The sequence below is a fragment of the Oncorhynchus masou genome, chromosome 6 (genome assembly GCF_036934945.1).
Source record: "Oncorhynchus masou masou isolate Uvic2021 chromosome 6, UVic_Omas_1.1, whole genome shotgun sequence".
In the NCBI taxonomy this organism is placed as follows: domain Eukaryota; kingdom Metazoa; phylum Chordata; class Actinopteri; order Salmoniformes; family Salmonidae; genus Oncorhynchus; species Oncorhynchus masou.
The window spans coordinates 70,101,022-70,124,677 of NC_088217.1; the positions used below are offsets into that span (position 1 = coordinate 70,101,022).

General features: G+C 43.2%; 1 protein-coding gene across 1 annotated transcript; it reads right to left on the reverse strand.

Annotated features, from left to right (window-relative positions):
* Window positions 1-1,240: 1,240 nt before the first annotated feature.
* LOC135542529 (cAMP-dependent protein kinase catalytic subunit PRKX-like) lies at window positions 1,241-21,888 on the reverse strand. The gene is made up of 8 exons (XM_064969559.1): window positions 21,124-21,888; window positions 16,206-16,374; window positions 15,416-15,679; window positions 13,299-13,418; window positions 8,169-8,264; window positions 5,037-5,094; window positions 3,478-3,555; window positions 1,241-3,290 (listed from the first exon to the last, which is right to left on the reverse strand). The coding sequence occupies exons 1-8, from the start codon at window positions 21,287-21,289 to the stop codon at window positions 3,165-3,167; spliced, it is 1,077 nt and encodes a 358-aa protein (XP_064825631.1). The 5' UTR covers window positions 21,290-21,888; the 3' UTR covers window positions 1,241-3,164.
* Between the last annotated feature and the right edge of the window lie 1,768 nt (window positions 21,889-23,656).

Consider the following 23,656-nt stretch of genomic DNA (forward strand, 5'->3'; position numbering starts at 1 on the left):
ATTCTCAACCACTCATAATGAGGAATGATTTACAGTTACATTTCCTTCAATGCCCAATGGGCGTCTATGGTAAGACTGTGATATGGAGTCATTGTGGTCGACTGGATCCCCTCTCCCCAGTCAAACATGAGTCACCATTAGCATCTGCTGAACAACACAGAAACATAAATGGTAAACACAGATGTACAAACGTCCATTACAGTATAACAGGACATGAGCTGCACTGTGCAGCAGGTGGAACATGTGATATTCCCAGAGGAACACCCCCCCCCCTTTCCTGGGATGTCAGGGAAAGAGTGTTAGTGTCTCAAATGGCACCCTATTCTCTATATAGTGCACTACTCTTGACCCAAGCCCAATGGACCCTGGTCAAAAGTAGTGCACTATATAAGGAATAGGGTGCCATTTGAAAAACAGCCGCAGAGTCTCAGTGGAGTCTCTCTGATCATAAGGGATTCATTAGTCAGTTATTACAGAGGCAGCTCCACTCTGCTCTGCGTCTCTGGAGTAGTCTTGGATGTCATCACCCAGCATGCAACACAAGGAGGTCCAGACAACACATGAGTCACTTTCCACTGTAAACACTAATGACTTTCTTGAAATAGGGCACCTTTAAAATGGTACCTTGCATTCGTACAGGCACCAACTATACCTCTATACCTTTTAGATGAATTTGGATGAATGAGAGCCTTTAAGAGAGGGGATAATGAATCTCCAGAATCGATGTGCGGTTTAAAGTGTTCATGCACACACAACTCAATTTCAATGTTGGGTAGATACAGACTAGGCCGGTGAACTTGTAGACAAATTACCAACCGACGGTAACACTCCGAAAGTTCATTTGTCTGATGACTTGAAATAGTGGTAGCTAACACTTCTAAGGCCAGCTAAGAGCTATTGAACCATAGAGAAGATTAAAAGGTTTTGATACTGTAATAGCATTTGGCCAACCAGACAACAGTCAGTCACATCAATTACATATTGTCTACATTAAATACAAAACCAATGTGGAAATAGAAAATCACATCCTACGCTGAATTACAAATCGAACCCTGGCTCCTTCCACCCCAAGTACTCTGGCATGTCTGAAATGATTCCATAGATGTAAGCAATATGGAGACAATTCCACCTAGCCTATCAGAAAGCAAAGTATAGCAATTACCAAATTATTAACACTTTATACATTACAATATATTATAACCACACTTCAGAGAGGAAAGAGAATCAGTTGTTGAGTCAGTGGATTGGAGGTGTTTTTAATCCTGGTTGTGTGGATCTTTTAAACAGTATCTGAAGAAGTTAAATACAATACTGAAACATTAACCATATGAAAAGGCCATGTAAGGTAGGCTGTTAAATAATAATAAAACAAATCTATACACTTTGACAAAAGGCATTGGTAAAATGGTATTGGGTATAAAATATATGCTTGTATTGACCTAAAAGTACAGTATTTTTTCTTTCATATTTGTTTTCCTTTTGCTAATACATAAAGATATTTTTTTTTTAAAAGGCAAAAGGCTGAGGATTGTAAAAGCAAAATTCCCTAGAAACACACTTCACACTAAAAAATAATAATAATAATAATACGTAAAAAAAGCTATACAAACGGACCGAATAAACTCACTGAGTTTTGTTCCATGATTGGTTAACAGATACATAAAACATGACATAGACGCAATCAAATTGTTCAAATCAATAATTTAAGTTGACTAAAAAGGGACAAATTACTTACTGTTACTAAGTACGTTTTTTGAGAGACAGTTTGTGATTGCCTCATGATGTGCTTTCTACTAGCCAGTGATATGATTGGTGGAGAGAAGACAAGAGTTTATTGGATGCCTGAAGCAGATGGCCAAGCATCTTACTGAGACTACTTCCTGCTTGGCTATACATGAAACCAGCTGGAGATATGTATTCTACAGTTCTTTAAAAGTATGTGAAAGAGACCTAGAGACAAAGATAGACACCAGTCAATACACAGGGTCATTTTTTGTTACTGTGTGAACAGCAAAATAGGACGAGGTGGACGGAAGAAAGACGGGAGGAACCAGATTCCACATATAGTAGCTAGCTACACTTCTTCCGCACAACAATTACTCCACATATATTATGATTAACAGTCAACGTTTTCAACAGCACAGCTCAAGTATAAACAGTGTGTGTTCTATAAATAAAAGTTGAAAAAGTGCCGCTAGCTTGTCAGGAGAAAAGAAGAAGACATACAGTATGTCACATCCAAGCTCCTGAAGTAAGTAAGGCACCTTTTACAAGAGCTTTCTGGTCTGGCCTTGATGCACACATGCATGGATATCCGGCCGATAGATAGCCAAGTACTTACAGCTCAAAATGACAAGTTTAACAGCCTATTTGACTAGCGGCCAGTCAATAAAATGATATTACAAAGCTTGCTTGGCATGATATTGTACTACGTTCCTGTACAAGTTTCATACTTTCTCATTGACAAATGTCAAGTACAATCTACTAAGTATGGATGTAGTAACTACACATGTAAATTCCATTTACTGTACAGCTCAATACTGAGTCTACTGTATGCGTGATCATTTTTGGATCATAAGCTTTGCTCGGTTGGTTGAGTCCTACAAGTTCCAATAAAGAAAACTGGAACCTTTTTGGCCCAACAAAATACATTAAAAAAATCCTGAATATTGCATTTTAAACATATTCATTTCAGTAACAATGCCCTTTGGTTCAAAGAGGACCATCTTTTTTTTTTTTTTTGCATAACAGGAGAAGGCTCAGAGAAACAAAGAAACTGACGACTGAGGTGTTAGTTAAGTGGAAAAAAACTTTTTCAAACGAAAGGAAATGAATGCTAGATGATTATTGTGGCGATATGATGGCTCTTTTAGTTACTTTTAGGTCAATTCTGTCCTGCTGTTCCACCCAATGTGGAACACTTCAATGTCTTCAAGCAAGATAAAGTTCTGGGACTTGGACGCTTGGAAGTTCTCTTGCTGACCATACAATGGTGACATCTCAGATGATTTACCAGTCTTTCTGTTATTCAGCAAGATCCAGAAGTCGGTATTTTTTCAACATCTAGAAGTTTGACTCACCTTCTCCAAGGTCTAAAACTTCCTGAGTCTCTCTCTACAAGACCTAAATGTTTTTGAAGTATTTCTGGCGTTACTTCCGCCTTTCTAGAAGTTCTTGAAGATTTCCAAGTCCTTTGCAGGCACAGGTGCATCTTTCTTCCACTCGTCCTCGGGGTAGGCATCAAAGTTAGACGTGTCACCTTCGTGGGACACCTTGGGAACTATGGGTGGCTGAGGGAACAAAAATAACATGACTCTGAATACATCAAAGAGCTAAAAAAAAAAAAGCAGGTGTTTTCTTTTAAAAAGTACATCAACTCTAAAATGGTGAGTTGAATGAAAACAGTACATCCTGAAAATAAAGTGTACGTTTACATGTGTTCCCATTGATGTGTGTAATATCGCCAACGTGACAGACCTTCAGTTTCCTCAGAGGTACACCATCCCAGTCTATAGACTTGAACCATCGGTGCTTTTTCACATCGTCTGCTCCGTTCTGCAAGAGAAGACACTGTGCATCAGAGCCGTCCGCGGGCCCTCTATTCGACACAATCTGGAATCAAGATAAATGACGCTCTTCACGTCTGGAATAAAGGGTTTGAAATAATAACGACAATTAGGAGCAAAACACTTCATTCTTTCTAAACACTTTGTGGTGTCTGTGGTGATTCTTCCTGTATACTGGGAGTGTGTGGCTAGACCACACCTAGAGTCGGCTAGCTAGTCAGCTAACTAGCACATGTTCCTCAGAAAACCCTGAGGCACAAGTTAATAACAGACCGTGTGGTGATTTATGTTTACTTAAATCATTGTGCTTACCAACAGTTGTTTAATTGAAAAGAGACATCATATACTCCCACATTGACTCTTATATGCCTTTGAACAGTGTAATTCAAAACACTCCGAACTCATCCTTCGATTGAACGTCAGTGCCAGATACATATATGATTCCAATGAATGAATCATAAAATGGCGGTAGACTACAGGGACGAGAAGTCTGAAACAGATAAACACTTGGTTTTTTTCCTTTCCATCTTTGGTGGCTGAGTAAAAGCCAGGCCTGCAGTGTTCCTGAGGCATACAGACAAACTGCACAAAACGGAGGCAAGCAAACAAGGAATAATCAGTCCGCCATGAGAGTTAAGATGTGCATGGCGCCTACATTGGACCGCTCGGTGTCTAGTGGAAAAAATTAAATCCCGCCTGTTACGACGGAGAGCCAATTCCATCACAGTGGTGTAAAAAAAGAACATTCATTTATTCAAGAGGAATTACAGATCACTCTATGGAGTGACACGGCGTCCCAAATGGAACCCTATTCCCTACATAGTGCGCTGCTTTCGACCAGAGCCCCCCCCCCTGTTACCAAGAGGCCCGTGTTCATTGTGGTGGGAGACTCCAGTTCTCGCTGTGCAAACACAGCTTCTCTGTTGCGTTCTACATATTTCCTGTGCAGATGGCTTCTGCATACTGGCTTCACTCCTACTACTACAGTGGACATCCTGGCTACCAAAAGGGAGCATCTTTTCAGCAAGATAGAATTGATATTTGCATAGAATGCCCAGTCATGTTGAAATGACAGGACTAAGTAATAAGCCCGTACCCCATGTGATTAACTACTAAACTGACTTGTGCAGGGGAAGAAATATTTCTCTGTGATCCACCCTAAACCCCTGCTGCCCCCTCCCACGCCTTTAAGGGTGCAAACTACCTCTACAACAACTCCCTCTATGTATCCAGCTAATTGGAACCAAATGCAGACATTCAGTCACTCCCTCAGCCCTTTCCTGTTTCAGCGTTGAGACGGTGACGTCAAACTGCAAAAGACTCACTCCACGACCTGACGAGTCAACAAAATACTGAAACATGGGTTTCATTAGTACCGTGTATCTGTTCTTGTGTAATGTTTTAGTATAGCTTGGGACAATAAACCTTTATAAATCTGAATCTCAATCATGGTTTGATCTTGAAACTCACCTTCATATTGCCTAACCTCCTGGCTCGGTCAATGACGAGTAACTTCTTGATGAGATCTCTGGAAAACAATAGAAAGACGGTCAGGGAGACAGATTGTTAGTGTGAACTCACTGTGACTGTCTCCAGACAGCAGTGTGTTTGTGTGTGTGTGTGTGTTCAGACAGCAGATCGACTGCAGGTCTGCAGTTTTCAGTCAGAAGTCAAGAGGTCCGTCTCCGTCCAAAAGCTGACAAGATAGATGAGCTTGGCTATTGGAACAACAGATACACTGACAGACTCATAAAGGTGCCATGGGGTAACAGAGAGGTACATCCTGTGTGTGTGTGTGTGTATGTGTGAGGTTCATCCAGACAGAAACTTCCTCTCTTGCTCGTTCCCTCTCCCTATTTTAATTGAGGGAAAGTGACAGGTTTTAAAGTGAAAGTTTTCACATCTATGAAGATGCTGACGTAGGGATACTTTCGGGATGAATTTGGGATGATTCACAATGCCTTTAAAAAAGACTGTGTAAGTTTTCCGATGATATGCGGCCGGCGCTGACAGAGTGAGCCTTCAATAAAGCTGCCGTATCTCACAACCAACGAGCTTGCCAGCGCAGGCGTAAATATACCAGCCGATTATTGACAGTGTGCATTATAGTGTCTTAAACCCTCCTAAGTAACAACAACTTCACAATCCTACAGCCTCCGCTCTCATTCAGTGGCTCTCTTTTACAGTCCCTATACGACAAGGACTGAAAATGGGGAAGCAGCCCCCCCCCGAAGAAAAATAACTAAATACATATAATGACAATCCTACTCCGATAATACTCCCTTGGTCCTGGAACGAACTACAAAATACTTTAAAAACTGGAGGAGAGTTTAAAGCTCTGGTCAAAGAAAATATCACTGACCATTGTAATTGTATGTACACACAGGCTACTTCCTGCTGACCTCTCTCTCGGTCTCCCTCACAAAAGACATTTTTAACATCAATGTTCCCCCCCCTGGTTAAATAAAAATATGGCCATGTAGCCTGACTTATGAAACGTTGAGGGGAAATACAACTTTCCTTAACTCCAATTGGTTGCCCAATCTGAGACAGTTCTATTTTACGCAATATGTAAGCGATAAACAATGTCACTGTACATTTCTATGGCAATATACCAGACAGCAGAGCTTTTTTTCTGGATCAAAATGGGGCTTAGGTGGTGGGAATGGCAGGGGCGTGGCCAATGGTTAAGTCACCAACCAACATGTGTGGAATTCTACACATTTTGCCTTGTGGTGGAGATCATTATTTACTTATTTTTTAAAGCACATTTCCTGCAAATCTACGCATTTTGCCATGACTTATGCATGTTTCTATGCTATCGGAGTGACTCAAAATCAACGGGGCCCAATGACAAAGACCCATTATCTTTTCTTCATAGTTTCTATCTGGTTTTAGTTGTTTAAGTTTTGTTTCTTTCTTTCTGTTTGGAGTAAGGCGGCCTGAAAAAAAACACACAAAAAAACAAAAAAAACTTTTCTATGCAGAAAGTCCTGCGCAGCGACCTTACTAAATTCAGTATATTCTGAATAGCATATTTATTTAAAAATATATATTTCTCTAGGCAAGGCAGTTAAGAACAAATTCTTATTTACAATGACGGCCTACTGGGGAACAGTGGGTGAACTACCTTGTTCAGGGGCAGAACGACAGATTTTTACCTTGTCAGCTCGGGGATTCGATCCAGCGACCTAATACTGTAACACGTCTGGCCCAACGCTCTAACCACTGGGCTACCTGCCACCCCCTATTTGAAAGGCATATAACACTTTACAACAAGTTGGTCTTACACATGTTCAGTAATACTGTAACACGTCTGGCCCAATGCTCTAACCACTGGGCTACCTGCCACCCCCTATTTGAAAGGCATATAACACTTTACAACAAGTTGGTCTTACACATGTTCAGTAATACTGTAACACGTCTTATCTTCTCTGCGATAGAAAAGAGTTACTGCAATGGACAGACAAACACAGACAGAGCCAGAGACAGACAACTCAGATTCAGGTTCTACCCATCAGTTCTGATGGATGGGACTGGGTCAAAGTGACAGTGATATAGCTGGAGGGAATATTAAAAAAACCCTTCTGTCTGTCTGGGGCCAAAAGATAGACGGCTTAAGTGTTTGGGGCTCTTTTGTTAGTGTGTTATGTAGCAGTGGGACTGTGTGTGTGTGTGTGTGTGTGTGTGTGTGTGTGTGTGTGTGTGTGTGTGTGGTAGCAGTGGGACTGTGTGTGCGTGTGCGTTAGGTAACACTGTATGTGTGTGGCCCCTCCCAGGTATCCGGCTGGGCCAGTGTCAGGGCTGATTGAGTACTGCCCAGGTCCTTCTCTCCTTCTAAAGCCGGTAATCTCCTAACATCCATCCTCCAGCTGTTCTGAGGAGCAGTGTGATGGTTGTGACGGGTTTAAAGGACGAGTTCCAACTCAGCAGAGTGTGTCATTAGTGAGGGCCTGCATCCGACATTTAGTGTAGCTAGCTCTTCATCTTCTGCACGGGAGGCTGATTGACCCTGCCGTTTGGGAGGATGGTTGCACTGTGTGATGCAGCACACACACACACACGTTGTCTGCGTGCGCAGGCAGGCAGGCACACACGTTCATCCACACATGCGGTGGTCACACACACACGCACGCACTGGAGAGATAAATTAAATATTGGATATGGTACATTCCTAGATGCACATACACAACTAAAAAGGTATTCACAATGCAGCCCTGCCAAATTCCAATTGTCAGGTCCTAATCATGAGTATTGGCAATGCATTTCCAAAACACACCATGTTTGTTATGGGTAGAGAGTGTGATGGTGGATGCGGGTGTGTTTCCAATAACATCTCAGGAACATTTTGTTTCCTGCACGCCAAGACCTAAATCTAAAAATCTGATTGAAATGTGATGTGAAAACCAACATCCATACATTCTCCTCACAAGTCAAAATTTTATAAGATGGGCTTATCGTATATTATGTATCATAATGGAATATGCTTGTGCCGAGGTAGTGGTAGACCTTGGGGATTTTCCCTCCATTATTTCACCCACAATCCCCTGTGCTTGGGTGTGTGCCTGGGTGCGTGTGTGTGTGTGTGTGTGTACGACCTACTTTACATAAAAATCCAGATGCCGCGGGAATTCCAGCTTCCCGGCGAGGATCTTCTGATAAATACCAAAGGGATTGTCGTCAAAAAACGGTGGGTACCTGGAGGGGAAAATAAAAGAACATGTCATAAAAACAGTCATCTCTCCTCAAGCGGTGATAACTTGTCAACTCCTTCAAAATGTTTGTTCCTATTGGCAAACACTAATAAAATTACATTAAATCACAGAGGAAAAATAGAATCATAAACCAGGTTTCCATCCAACCTATTGACGCGAGTCAAGCACGTCGGATTAAAATGTCACGACAGGCTTGCTGGAAGTTTGTCGGTAAACTTTCCAAATGTCTGCCAGGAAAAATACGCTATACCAAATGGGGATCTTTTTGTCTCTGTAAAATTGATTATGCGAGAAATGGCAGTGGAAATGCCTTTCAGGCGCAAATATTGACAACCATTATATTTGAAGTGAACTTAGAGTCACACAATTATATTTTGTGTGGTCCTGCGTAGCCCAGTTGGAAGAGCATGGCGCTTGTAATGCCAGGGTTGTGGGTCCAGTATGAAAACGTACGCACTCACTACTGTAAGTCGATCTGGATCAGCTGCTAAACTATGTAAAATGTCCTCCCACTACGACATGGGAAAGCATGCAGTTTATTAGGCTACAGATGAAATAAGTTGTGATGAACATCACAGGGTGGTGAAAGTGCATGGTGATGAGCTTGATGGTGACATGGTGATCAATGCATGTCTGCTGTTTGACAAATCATCTGGCTTTTCAGTCCATAATAATCTCACACATGTAGGTAGCCTACCCACACTGTATCTGAGAGCTGTTGACTTGGGGGCAGGTGCCAAGACCAGAGTGGGCACATTTGCTATATAAAACAAATGTTATTTTGTGACAAAACCATCAATAGAGTTGAAAATGCGATGGAAACCCATTTACTAGTATATTTTTTTTTCGTTACATGGGAATTTAACCGCAAAGGTTTTGATAAAAGCACAGCTTTTTATGAGCAACAAATCATTTTTGATGGAAACACGCCTGTGGTGGGAAAACGCACATATTTTTATGCAGATTTTTGATGGACGGAAACCTAGCAACAAAACAGGAAATTGAAAGGGCTGCAGTAAAGTACACGACAACACAACGCAGTGAAACACATGACCCTACAGTTTAATTAACTCATCTGGTGACCTGTGTGTGCTGTTTAACTCTCTGTGTGTGTGTGAGACCTGTGTCTGTGTATGTGTGTGTGTGTTGCTCCTCAGACCAATCAGCTGCATTCTGGTGACTGATGGTTTAATGGTGAACGCTTCCCCAGCACTGCTCCAGCCTGGACAAACCATTAACCGTGCAGGCTGCTTTACATAACGGGCCAGGCCAGCCTAGCTAAATGCATTACACATGCAGCAGACAGGCGGATCATCACACCAGTTTGTCACAGGGGCTGCCGAGCTGAACCAGTCAAAATGGAGACAGAGACCTCTGACTGTGGAATTGGGGCCTGGAGGCTGTTAGATGTGTAACACAGACCAATATTCGTTTTTTTATGTAGAAGGTCAGAGAATTGTGCAATAGATTCATTCAAGTCAGACGGTCAGACGAAAGCCAGATAAGACAACTATCAAAAGGAGGACTGCATCAGTGGACGACAGCACGCATCAGTCAAAACCTGTCAATAAACTGAAATGACTAAAACGGACAGGATAAGGAAGGGAGAAATAATGCCCGGTAATGATTTTTGGTCATGGCCTGAGATCAGAATAAAGTCCTTCAGAAAAGCTGCTTTCCAAGGGGAATGTAATGTCTTTAGCAGGGACAGGTCTCTACAGTGAATGTCAGAGCAGAAGGGAGGGGGGAAAAAAAGAAGAGGAAGAGTCAGGGTGTTGGTAGAATACGAGGGGAGCCAAAGGATGAATCAACAGAGAGCTGCTTTCCTGATGGGTCCTCCTCTTACTGGATGGTGAAGAGGGAGGCCAAGTGCAGGCTACCATCTCGCTCCCCCAGGCACGCCCGCCAGCCTGCCGGTAGATTAGTCTCGGTCCCCAGTGATGAACAGTGAGAGACTAGAGACTTGGCTCCTCTTATGCAACAGCAACCTACGGTTTACGTAACACCTGAGGTGTCGCCAAGATTCCACAGGGAGGAGGATGGGGAGAGGAACGGACGGAGGAAATGGTGAAAACAGGATAAATCAAAACAGGGAACGACTAACATGTTTAGCAGTAGGAGTTAGGATCGTCTGTACGCAGGAGTAGGCCTAGGTGTTTTGGGAGTAGATTTAAACTAGCACGGCTACAGTAAGAATCGACAAGAATGCTCATCTTCCACAGATTGCAGAGAAACAGAAATTAAAACGGTTTCTGGTTAGCATGGAACTGGAATAGGCTACATTGACCAGAGAAGATGTTGTGATGTGAGTGGGAGGGAGGACCACACACACACACACACACACACACACACACACACAGCGGTTTTCATTAAGGAGAGCAGGCTCCCCCTCCAGGCAGAATTAGATACAGGATGATACAAGCCTACTGGACTGTCTGTGTGTGTCGGTGTGTGTGTGTGTGTGTGTAAGATACAGCTGGGCTGGATTGAGTGTGTGTGGAGCTCAGTGCACAGGTGACCTCGTCAAGATTATTCCCAGAAGTCAGGACCCTGGGGCGGATGGATGTCTGAGTGTGTAAACCTACCGCACCACGTAACTTTCAGAAGCCCCCCCCTTTTACATTCCTCCACTACGGAAGCTACAGGACCTTTGACAAAACGGTTACACGGCAGGCAACCTTTAGGGCGTGTTGTTCTGAAGGGAGCTTTTGTCTCCTGGAGCGCTGAGTGTGTGCGCACACTTCAAAAGGCCAGTGTGACGGATGCTAAGGAGAAGGTCACGTTTTTCTTCACTAGAAGCCCAAGGCCACTGAATTCTCTACTGGCACATGAATATACTAGGGTGATGTGAGGAGGCACTTCACTAACACTCTAGTACAGAAGCACGTTTCTATATTCATACAGATTTAATCAATACGGTAAATAACAAAAAATGATTCATCAAATTCATGTTACAGATGATATTTTCCCAACTGTTCTGCCACGTAGTGAAGAAAAGCAGAGTGATTGTTTTAAACATCTAGCTGCTAAGTACTAGGCCTATCAATGTTCATTTTATTCAAAAGGCATAGATATGAAGTCAAATCTCTGATTTCACAACATTTTTACCCATTCTGGGGATAAGGGCTGTGCTACATTTTCATAGCAAAACAAACAATACACACCCAAACCCATCCTGTGTACTGTGTTGAGGTTATAATAACTAGTGCCCTCTAGGGGCGGCTAATTCACATGATAGGCAGTGGAGCCCAACTTTTTTTCGGGTTACTGTACCACCAACTGAATTTTGCTCGGCTGGAGTGCCCCTGATTTACCCCCTCATATGAGTATTTTACCAGTAGGACTATGGTCTCATGAATCTTTTCAAGTACCCTCTGTGGACAGGCCAAGTGCTCCTGGTTGGGAGCCTCTGTGATAGTGTTATGTTCAGTACACTATCAGAGCCCTTCTCACTTGCTGGGTGGTTCGAGCCCTGAATGCTGATTGGCTGACAGCCGTGGTATATCAGAATGTATACCACGGGTATGACAAAACATTTATTTTTACAGCTCTAATTACGCTGGTAACCAGTTTATGACAGCAATAAGGCACCTCAGGGGTTCGTGATATATGGCCAATATACCACGGCTAAGGGTTGTATCCAGGCACTCCGCGTTGTATCGTGACAAAGAACAGCCCTTAGCCGTGGTATATTGGCCATATACCACACCCCCTCGTGCCTTATTGCTTAATAATATGGCACTTGGCAGACACTTTTATCCACTCACCGTTCAGTGAGTGCACACACAGGCTACACCCTACATATTTAGCCTAGTACATGTAGCCTATGTGACGCCTGCAGAAATGCATGCTGATTAGAAGCAAAAAGCAAGCACTTAACTCATGTGTAGGATGGGCTATATAGAACAAATCATTTAACTTGGTTCCCTCGTCTCAAAGAGGAGCGGAAGAGCAGCCGGCCACGTGATTGATGCTATATGTTGCTAGCAGACATCCACTCAGTCATTCATTCAGTCATTCATTCAGTCATTCATTCATTCAGTCATTCAAGGCCAGTGCACTCCACAGAAGCACTGCTGAAATAGGATTTCTATAGGCACCAGGTCGCAGATGTACCATAGCTTAACGACGCCGGGTCTGTGTTCCAAATGGCACCCTATTCCCTATGTAGCGCACTACTTTTGACCAAGATTCTGTTCAAAAGTAGTGCACTGCATCGGGAATAGGGTGCCATTTGGAACACAGACCCGGCGTCGTTAAGCTATGGTACAACTACGGCCTGTCTACAGAAATCGTATTTCAGCAGTGCTTCTGTAGGTCTTGAATTAATGAGTGACTGAGTGGGGTTCTCAGACGAGAGAGCACAGCTTAAAGCCACCAGAGTTTGTTATCATGAAACCTTGGTCTCCACAGATCACACACAGGTGGGAATGTGTCAGAATAAGTTACCTTTGACCTTTCTTCAATCTGTAACCTTCCTTTCATCCTTAAGACCGTCCACCTCTGTCATCACAGAAACACAAGGCAGACTGGTCTTGGAATTAAGCCCACTACAGAGTGACGTAACCTCATAAGGGCAACTCTCTGAATAACAGCACACTTGTCACTCCATTGACTCGCCACAGACATTCTGCTGGATACTACCCATTGTTCATAGACAGAGCCCACTGTCCATAGAGGATAGCCACTCTTCATACATACTACTACACTAGCACGGGATCAATTCTATCTCAATTCAGGAAGTAAACTGGAATATCGATTCCAATATTTTTCATTAAAAAAATCAAATGAGGAGAATTGGAATGTTAGTTTACTTTCTGAATATAAATGAAATTGACCTACTGCTACTACTATGGCTACCTACTGCTACTACTGCTACTACCACCCAGTCATCTTGTCCTCTGGTGGACTGGGGCCCCCTGGTGTTCAACCCTGCCCTGTCAGGAGACATGACACTAGTGTTCAGCTCAACACCAGTCCTTCCCATTCAGTCAGAGGACAGGACAATACTACTCACCCAGCCAGCATCTCAAAGACAAGGATCCCCAGGGCCCACCAGTCCACCGCCCGGCCATGACCTTTGCTCTGGATGACCTCTGGGGCCAGGTACTCTGGGGTTCCACACAGAGTCCACGTCCTGAACGGAGCGATGGAGAAAGAGACATTAAAGAGAAACAATATTAGGTTTGAACCATTTACATTTGAGATGTTACGTTACTACAACAGAACACAGGAACACGCAGACACGTACAACGTTTATTTGGGATGTGTAGCCGATAATAGCGGACTGATGATCAATCCAAGCCTAGGTTTCCCCAAGGGTCACCCTGTACGCAGCACACACTGCACATTCCAATGAGTTCACCCGAGAGAGGAGACTTCTGTTACATACAGGGAAAGACAACCCCAGTCTTGTAAAGTGATCACCCTGCCGTTTATAGTAGTGTCCTGTATGTAGGTTGCTCTCACAACAGTATCAGCGGTCAGTCGACTGGTCCTTCCAGTCAGTAGTAGTGCAGCCTATGCAGACTGATCTCACAGTAGCATGTAGACTGACGTGGTATAACTAATACAGCCTGATCTCACAGTACTATCGGGTGGTATATGGATCCAACAGAGTGACGGAGCTTTAGTTTGCTGGAAGTATTGGTTCTGGTTGTGTTATTGGTAGATCAATGTCTTTGGTTCAATAGTACAGCTGATTAACACTGTTTGGAGGACATATACAACCCTGGATCACTATTATCAGGCCAGCAGGGAGGGTATCTGAAGTGGGGAGCAGAATATGACACAACAAACTATAATTTTCATCTGATTTATTTTTATGTTCTGAAGAAGAAGAAAAAAAAACTGGCCCTTTGGAAAATAACTCTTGGTCAGTTGCCGTGGTGATGGTTAATTTGTATGCAAATGGTTACTCTGTTTAAAGAGCAGGCTCGAGGTCCCTGATTTCAATTGTACATTTCCACCATTAGTATAGATTTTGATGTGAATGACAAATGGGACACTTTTTTTGTTGCATGCAACCTTTGTCTGATAGGCATATCTACCTCAAACTCAGAGTACTCTCTGGACAGAGTGCTACTCTACGACTGGCAAAGCTAGTCTAAAAAAAAACGGTAACCTCCGAGCACATCCTAGAACCAAAGCGGGTCCATTCTGCCATTAGGTGGCACTGTGGAAGCATCAACAGTGTGGTGTGGTATCGTTTCACCTTCTAAACTGATCGCCGGAGCACAGAAACACCACCAGTGGCAAGGCATTCAACTCAGCTCATTCATTTGTTCTTCACACCCTCGCCGCATTCGAGGCAATTCCTTCCGTTTCTTTAAGTGGGTCACAAGATGCACATCAGAGACACATCTACTCCAAATCTGGTTTACTCTCCCGGACAGAGAAAATGTCATCTTAGTCCATTTTGTTTACATGTCAGTGGGTCAGGTTTGTGTTCGGCGAGGCTCCCTGCAAAACACTAGTGCCACTGCAGTCTTACTACACTACCGCAGTGCAGATACAAAAAAACTGGTTTAACCCGGAGTGCTGTAGCTTTCCAATCCTACGGAGGTTACCGAAGAGGACTAGCTGCTTGTAACGCTAATATAAAAACTAAATAACGGCAATTTCCATCGCATCTTTGCATTTTTTTTCCGGATTCCGTCTTAGATAGAGCGAGGATTCCCCTCCATACACTCGGAATATTATATGGGTGTAAAATGACAACTTCAGGAAGGATATCTATGTCCCTACTGTACCAATCACGCAAATACGTCTGAATGGCTCTTACAATGAGACAGAAAAACAAACAGCATTCACTCCCGCAATTAACATGGCAGTCTAATAATATCCTGGTAATGACTTGTCAGGGGGCATAATATCTAACAATTAAGGATGTCCTGGCTGTGCAACACACCTGTTCCCAGATGGGATGATGCCTATGGGGATAACAGCTCATACTGGGACGCTGCTCTGCGGCCGACCCTGTGCTGCTTACAGTCTCTAGGGTGTGTGTTTCTGTGTGTGTGTGTGTGTGTGTGTGTGGTCTCAGGGAAGTTGGAAATATAATAACACAGGCCAAAGACACATTTCCGTGTCTCGATGGACAATAAAGTTGCACTCTACGGCATTACGTCATACCTGTCCGAGAGCTTCTTAGCGAAGCCGAAGTCCGTGAGGCGGATGTGTCCCTCGCTGTCCAGCAGTATATTCTCCGGCTTCAGGTCTCGGTAGACGATCTCTTTGGAGTGGAGGTACTCGATGGCACACACGATCTCCGTGGAGTAGAAGAGGCCCGTGGTGTTGCTGAAGCGCCCGCGGCTACGGAGGTAACTGAACAGCTCCCCGCCTGGAACGTAGTCCATCAGCATGTAGAGTAAACGATCGTCATGGTGGGTCCAGAACCTGGAAGGTATAAACAGGAAATAAACACAACGGTACATTTGAACAAGGTGACTCTTGTCAAAAACAAATATTGGTCAGGTAACAGTGGTTGGATGTAGAGAGTTAGACCACACGGTAGTCTGGTCAGTGTTTGCTCAGCTTACAGTATGTGGCATGGGCTTTGTCAAAACGGTTGTAGAGGACAAGTGGAAAGTGGCCCTGTGTGGGTAGGAGCGCGGTGCTAACAACACCAAGGTCATGGGATTCACCACGCTTAATCACACACATATTCTAGAAACGTATACACTCACTGTAGGGGAGGTCACCTTGGATAAAGACTTCTGCTTAATGGCATATATTATTTATATATTAAATCCACTTCCAACAGATCTGTGGCTGACAATGGCGTTGAGGCGATCAGACAATAACAGTCTGATGAGGAAGGGGTGGTGGACTTCGGTCAGGACTTCCTTGTCTTTATGTTATGACAGCCACGTTAGGCTATGTTTGGTGACGTTATGTGTCGATGAGGTGATCAGACACTCACAGTCTGATGAGGAAGGGGTGGTTGACTTCGGTCAGGACTTCCTTCTCGTTGTGGACGTGCTGCTCCTGCTTCAGCCGGATCACGTCGGGGATCTTCATCGCCTTCAGAGCGTAGAACGCCCTGCTCTTCTTGTCTTTCACCAGGAACACCCTGCCAAAGGTCCCTGTGCCTGAAGCAACGAGAGAGAGAGGAACAGTCATTGGACAAGGCGTTAAGTTCTCTCATCTCCCACCCACCCAAAGGTCATAGAGCAACATTGAATTCAGATTATTTCTGCAAAAAAAATCAACCACCATTATTTTTTACTTCACACTTATTTTTCTTAATAATGCATTGTTGGTTAAGGGCCTGTAAATAAGCGTTCATTGTAAGGCCTACACCTCTTGTATTCGGCATATGTAAAAAATAACATTTGATTTGATAAATCAGGAATAGATCTCTGGATCAAGTAATTTCATGAAATCAGAATGACATTTATTTTTGACATTCAATCATGCCTGACATGTCTTCCACCCTTCCATCAATTAAAAGAGGTTGAACCTGGAAGAACTGTCCAAGATTCCTTGAGTTGTCTTCTCACTCTCTTACAAGTCTGACCTCATTATTCCGGTCCCCAATTCAGATTGTTTCTCTATTCCCATCCCCAGGTCTAGAGGAGTACAAAATAACACCCCATGTCTAGTCATATTTCACTGTGAGTAAGGAGAGAGGGAGTAGACAAACAGAGAGATGGACTCACAATCCCAGATAAAGTTGGCTTCTGGCACATTTGGGCTTACCTCGCACAAGGATTCTTTGTCCTTCCCTGTTCTCAGTCTCCATAGTAATCTAATAGCAGCAGGCAAAACAAAGCCCAACCCCTTTCTTTGTCTTCTTCATCATATCACAAGACAGAGGTTAGATAACTGTCAGGTTTGACTCTGAGCTCAACTGTACTACTATACCTGAAAACATTGCTGGTGTAACATAGCGCCTCAAAGCAGATACGTTCTTGTAAAGTCAGCACAATCAGATGGATATTCTACGGATGTTTGTCCTCTCCTAGTGGGCCTAATACTACTTATCTAGAGACTCCCAACAAGCAGGCTTTAGGCCTACACTAATAAAGCACGAAAAACAGCTAGAGAAAATCTTTTGGCAAACATAGTGAGCACCTTGCTCAATATAAGTGAGTTAATAATGACATGTGTGTAGTCTTTAGGCAACAGCTCAATCAATATTTTGTTTGTATTCAGAAGGAATCTGCTGCAGAAGCCAATCGTCTAGGGAGATTAGGACTAGTACCTGTCGGCACAGTAAAGACATATGGTAATGTCCTTTTGCAATCACCGTTCGTTGCTCCCTCACGTAGCCTAATCTTGTGGATGCAGCAAACTGATATTTTTCTTCCTCTGATTTTGTAGCTACTGTTGCATTTTTAGATGGGTGCATGTACAGTTGAAGTCGGAAGTTTACATACACCTTAGCCAAATACATTTAAACTCAGTTTTTCACAATTCCTGACATTTAATCCTAGTAAAAATTCCATGTCTTAGGTCAGTTAGGATCACCACTTTAATTTAAGAATGTGAAATGTCAGAATAATAGTAGAGAATGATTTATTTCAGCTTTTATTTCTTTCATCACATTCCCAGTGGGTCAGACGTTTACATACACTCAATTAGTATTGCCTTTAAAATTGATTAACTTGGGTCAAACGTTTCAGGTAGCCTTCCCACAATAAGTTGGGTGAATTTTGGCCCATTCCTCCTGACAGGGCTAGTGTAATGGAGTCAGGTTTGTCGGCCTCCTTGCTCACACACACTTTTTGAGTTCTGCCCACACGTTTACTATAGGATTGAAGTCAGGGATTTGTGATGGCCACTCCAATACCTTGACGTTGTTGTCCTTGAGGCATTTTTCCACAACTTTGAAAGTATGCTTGGGGTCATTGTCCATTTGGAAGGCCCATTTGCGACCAAGCTTTAACTTCCTGTCTGATGTCTTGAGATGTTGCTTCAATATATCCACATATTTTCCTTCCTCATGATGCCATCTATTTTGTGAAGTGCACAAGTCCCTCCTGCAGCAAAGCACCCTCACAACATGATGCTGCCACCCCTGTGCTTCACGGTTGGGATGGTGTTCTTCGGCTTGCAAGCCTCCCCTTTTTCCCTCCAAATACAAAGATGGTCATTATGGCCAAACAGTTCTATTTTTGTTGTTTCATCAGACCAGAGGACATTTCTCCAAAAAGTACGATCTTTGTCACCATGTGCTGTTGCAAACCGTACTCCTGCTTTTTTATGGCGGTTTTGGAGCAGTGGCTTCTTCCGTGCTGAGCGGCCTTTCAGGTTATGTCGATATAGGACTCGTTTTACTGTGGATATAGATACTTTTGTACCTGTTTCCTCCAGCATCTTCACAAGGTCCTTTGCTGTTGTTCTGGGATTGATTTGCACTTTTCACACCAAAGTACATTCATCTCTAGGAGACAGAACCATTCCTGAGCGGTATAACGGCTGCGTGGTCCCATGGTGTTTATACTTGCATACTATTGTTTGTACAGATGAACGTGGTACCTTCAGGCGTTTGGAAACTGTTCCCAAGGATGAACCAGACTTGTGGAGGTCTACAATTTTTTTTTGAAGTCTTGGCTGATTTCTTTTGATTTTCCCATGATGTAAAGCAAAGAGGCATTGAGTTTGAAGGTAGGCCTTGAAATACATCCACAGGTAGACCTCCAATATACTAAAATGATGTCAATTCGCCTATCAGAAGCTTCTAAAGCCATGACATTATTTTCTGGAATTTTCCAAGCTGTTTAAAGGCACTTAGTGTATGTAAACTTCTGACCCACAAGAATTGTGATACAGTGAATTATACGTGAAATAATCTGCCTGTAAACAATTGCTGGAAAAATTACTTGTGTCATGCACAAAGTAGATGTCCTAACTGACTTGCCAAAACTATAGTTTGTTAACAAGAAATTTGTAGAGTAGTTGAAAAACGAGTTTTAATGACTCCAACCTAAGTGTATGCAAACTTCCGACTTCAACTGTATATTCTATTTTCATCATATTGAATGATTACCACCAGAAATGTCCAGTGATTTCATTTGGCAATGTGACATAGGTTTTCCCCTGCAAGTGGGTCAAGCCTGGTTTGTTCTTTTCTCTCCAATACAGCAACGCCGAAGCAAAGAGATATGCACCAAATGCTGCACTGAATACTTGCATGGTGTACTGAATATTGTTTCCAAAAAAATAAAAACAGCTAGGCTATATGATAATAAATGGCACAAAATGGATGTTTCTCACAAAACCAACGTGAGGTATTTTGCATGGAAACAAACCAGAGGTCTAGCTAACTTGGAAAAGTGAAGGGGAAATGACTGACCTATTTTTGCTCCACAACTGAACTGAATCAATTAGAGGGAGAAAGAGTGATACCTGTTTTCACAGCGACACTTGTGCTATTTTGTCAGATTCTTGGCTTGCTGGATGCTAGCCTACATGTATTTGAATAGAATACATAATGCTTCTTGTTCTAATTCTGTGGTATTAGAAATAGATAGTCAAATCAAATAAAACACACAGGCCTGACACTACATATTTGACAGAACAAGGCCAGACGTGGACTGATAAGAGCCTAGCTTGTTGATGCTACTCAATGCACTTGGCTTAGGCCCCACCATTTTTGCCTCATCACCAAAAAAATGTTTCCTATGCATGAAAGATGGGCAAAATGCCTGTAATGACTGTAAGCTTCGAATGTCACGTGAGAGCGAGGCGCCTCATTATTTCAATGACCATTAGACAAAAGCCGTCCTCAAGACGTGTAACTGATTAGTCATAAGAAGTAAATCCCTCTCATCATCATCATCATCATCTAACAAAAGGTTTTGCAAATTGGATGATTTTATCTTCGGCCTATAAGCTTCATCCGCTCCCTGATCGCGTGGGGCTTAGAATGATGGGAATTCTCTATTAGCTAAGTGTCCTGCTCGTCATTAATCAAATATGAGAGTAAAAGATGAAGTGGTTTTCGTGATCAGTAGCCTGTGTTCAGTGTTGAAGTAGTGCATGTTGTTTTAACATTCTTGGTTTCTGGCATTAGACTCACCACAGAGGACTCCACCCATGTGAAAAAAACACTGTTCAACAGCTGAGCCTGCTGACACATTACCCATGCAGCGAAAGGACTTCTTACGTGCCCATACAAGAGTGAGCAGAGCCAAACACAAACTTTGACATTCCTTTGACATTCACAGGGCACTGCTCACAATAACAAAAAGGAACATCTGACACCTCACTAATATAGCTATTTCCTTTTTTCTTTTTTCTTTTTTAATACAAATAATACATACTCACCCTCTCTGAACTAGTCAAAAGGGTTCCAATGTTGCAAAAGTCTGATAATGAGGGAAGTAAGAGTTTCCTCCATTAAGCTTTCACTTCTCAAGCTGGTTATTTCATGTATGCAATGTGACCATGTACCCTGCTTGATCCCTGAGATATACACAGATATTTCCCCTAATGTCATGTCAAGAAAATGTTGACCATCCCAGCAACTGTGTGGGCTGACAAATTGGGCACAGGGTGGACTTTAAACCTATGGGTGGGCTTGACCGAAATGGAGAATGTTCTTGTCACCATCCAGTTGACAAGTTAAGTAGCAGACCGAACAGGGTCATGACAGCTTTCTTCTGACTCAAGAGTTGAATGATGTTTCATGTTCAGCACATCACCATGTCATGATCTCATATCCCATGGAATGGCTGATCACACAGTCTCCTTGGCAAGAGCCAAACATGTACCAGTAGTAGCAGCCTATATAGCCTAGTTGATAGGCAGGATAGTGTGAGAAGCCCTGTGATAGACAGACCAGTTATACCAGCGTGTGTACTGTAACATACTGGCTTGCTGCCTAAACTTACCAACTGTGGCAATGGTGTCCAGGTCATCGAGTGAGTATGTCCTGTTGTTCAACGTTAACGATGCTGCTCCGGCCAACAACATGGGACTGCTCGCGCAGGTCTTGGCACTCTCGCGAATGGAGTTGCTTTCATTAGTTATCCCAACCTTTGCCTTTGTTGATGCCATTTTCCGTATGCATCCAAATGTAGCTATTCTAGCAATCACTTTAGCCAGCTAGTTAGCTACCAAACCGGTTTCGCCGAGGATAGATTGCCAATGACGGCTTTACAGTAGCCAATTCTCAAGATCAGTGTCCGCCTTATTCCCGAATACCAACTATGGTTTTAAATCAAATGTGGCTACTTCCCTTGGACCAGCGAGCATCTTGTCTTGATAGCTAGAAAACAGGTGCCGATCGTATCCTGGCGGAATCGCATGTCTTTCGAGCGGTCACTGCTGTCAAATGCAGGCGTTAGCTAGCCATAGCAAACAGAGTAGCTAGCAATATATAGCTAACACAAAAGAAAACCATCCCACCGCTAGCGACTGAATGAATGACCAACGCTACTATAGCTAGCTAATGTCAAACTACAAACGCATACTGCACATTTCCACACAAGCCGCCGCTTGAGTAGCTAGGGGGTCTCGTGTTGTCTTGCTAGTTTAACTTCCGTCATAGGAAGCTAGTTGGCTAGCAAGAAAGATATTTGAGACATTTAAATGATTTACTCATCCGCTTCGTTCGCAAGTAGAACCTCACCCAGTTCAACAACACACATACAGGGCAAAGGAGCGGTGGGGAGTGCTTTGTGTTGACAAAAAAACGACCAATGAGTAAACACCCCATGTGCAAATTGACCAATGGTATGATTAAAGGGGCGGAGACCCGTTTGACAGACAGCTGGGAAACAGTCGTAACTGTTCTTTCCACATGTACAGTTTGAAGACACGCCACTCAAATGAAACACGGTCTGCTTTCCACTGTGAGATTAAACTGATACAGACAGTAAAGAGTGCCAGTACACAGCACCAGCTAAATGTAGCCTAATAACAAATGGCAAGGTTTTAGAAAGCGGACTGAACTCCACTCTTTCTGTAAACCCTTGATACAGTAAAACCTGAAAGCTCTGGGTAATGGGGTGTGCATTATTTACTCATGGGCTGCGGTGGGGATGAGATGCTGGGGTGTGGAGAGTGACTGGTGGAGTGCCTCACTACCTTCTCAATTTTCAGAGGAAAACCCAAGACATGTTTGCTAATGACCTACTGTCAAAATACCCAAATGAGAACAGCTGTTTCCGGGCCTCAGATGACTTTTCACGTGACACACTAAGGGGCCTGGCTGGCTCACAGGCTCTCTCTCTCTCTCTCTCTCTCTCTCTCTCTCTCTCTCTCTCTCTCTCTCTCTCTCTCACACACACACACACACACATATGTAACGGATGTGAAACGGCTAGCTTAGTTAGCGGTGGTGCGCGCTAAATAGCGTTTCAATCGGTGACGTCACTTGCTGTGAGACCTTGAAGTAGTATTTCTCTATGCTCTGCAAGGGCCGTGGCTTTTGTGGAGCGATGGGTAACGATGCTTCGTGGGTGACTGTTGTTGATGTGTGCAGATGGTCCCTGGTTCGCGCCCAGGTATGGGCGAGGGGACGGTCTAAAGTTATGCTGTTACACACACACACACACACACATAACAGATGTGAAACGGCTAGCTTAGTTAGCGGTGACACAATAAGTGTCTGTACCTACTTTTTCACCACATAAAAAATACTACCGTTTACTATAGAACACTACAGTTTAATATAAAATACTACTGGAAGCAGAATAAATTTGGCTTGTTTTGGCTTGTCACCTAAAACCCTCACAAACTTTTACAGATGCACAATTGAGAGCATCCTGTCAGGCTGTATCACCGCCTGGTACGGTAACTGCACCACCCACAACCGCAAGGTTCTGCACAACGCATCACCGGGAGCAAACTACCTGCCCTCCAGGACACCTTCATCACCCGATGTCACAGGAAGGCCAAAAAGATAATCAAGGACAACAACCACCCGAGCCACTCTCTGCTCACAACGCTACCATTCAGAAGGCGAGGTCAGTACAGGTGCATCAAAGCTTGGACAGAGAGACTTTAAAACAGCTTCTATCTGAAGGCCATCAGACTATTAAACAGCCATCACTAACGCAGAGAGGCTGCTGCCTACATACAGACTTGAAATCATTGGCCACTTTAATAAATGGATCACTAGTCACTTTAATAATGCCACTTTAATAATGTTTACATATCTTGCATCACTCATCTCATATATGTATATATTCTTATTCCATTCCTTTACTTAGAGTTGTATGTATAAGGTACTTGTTGTGGACTTGTTAGATTACATGTTAGATATTGCTGCACTGTTGGAACTAAAAGCACAAGCCTTTCGCTACCCTCACATTAACATCTGCTCACCATGTGTATGTGACCAATAAAATTTGATTTGATTTACAGTTTACTACAGAATACTACAGTTTACTTTAGAATACTACAGTTTACTATATAATG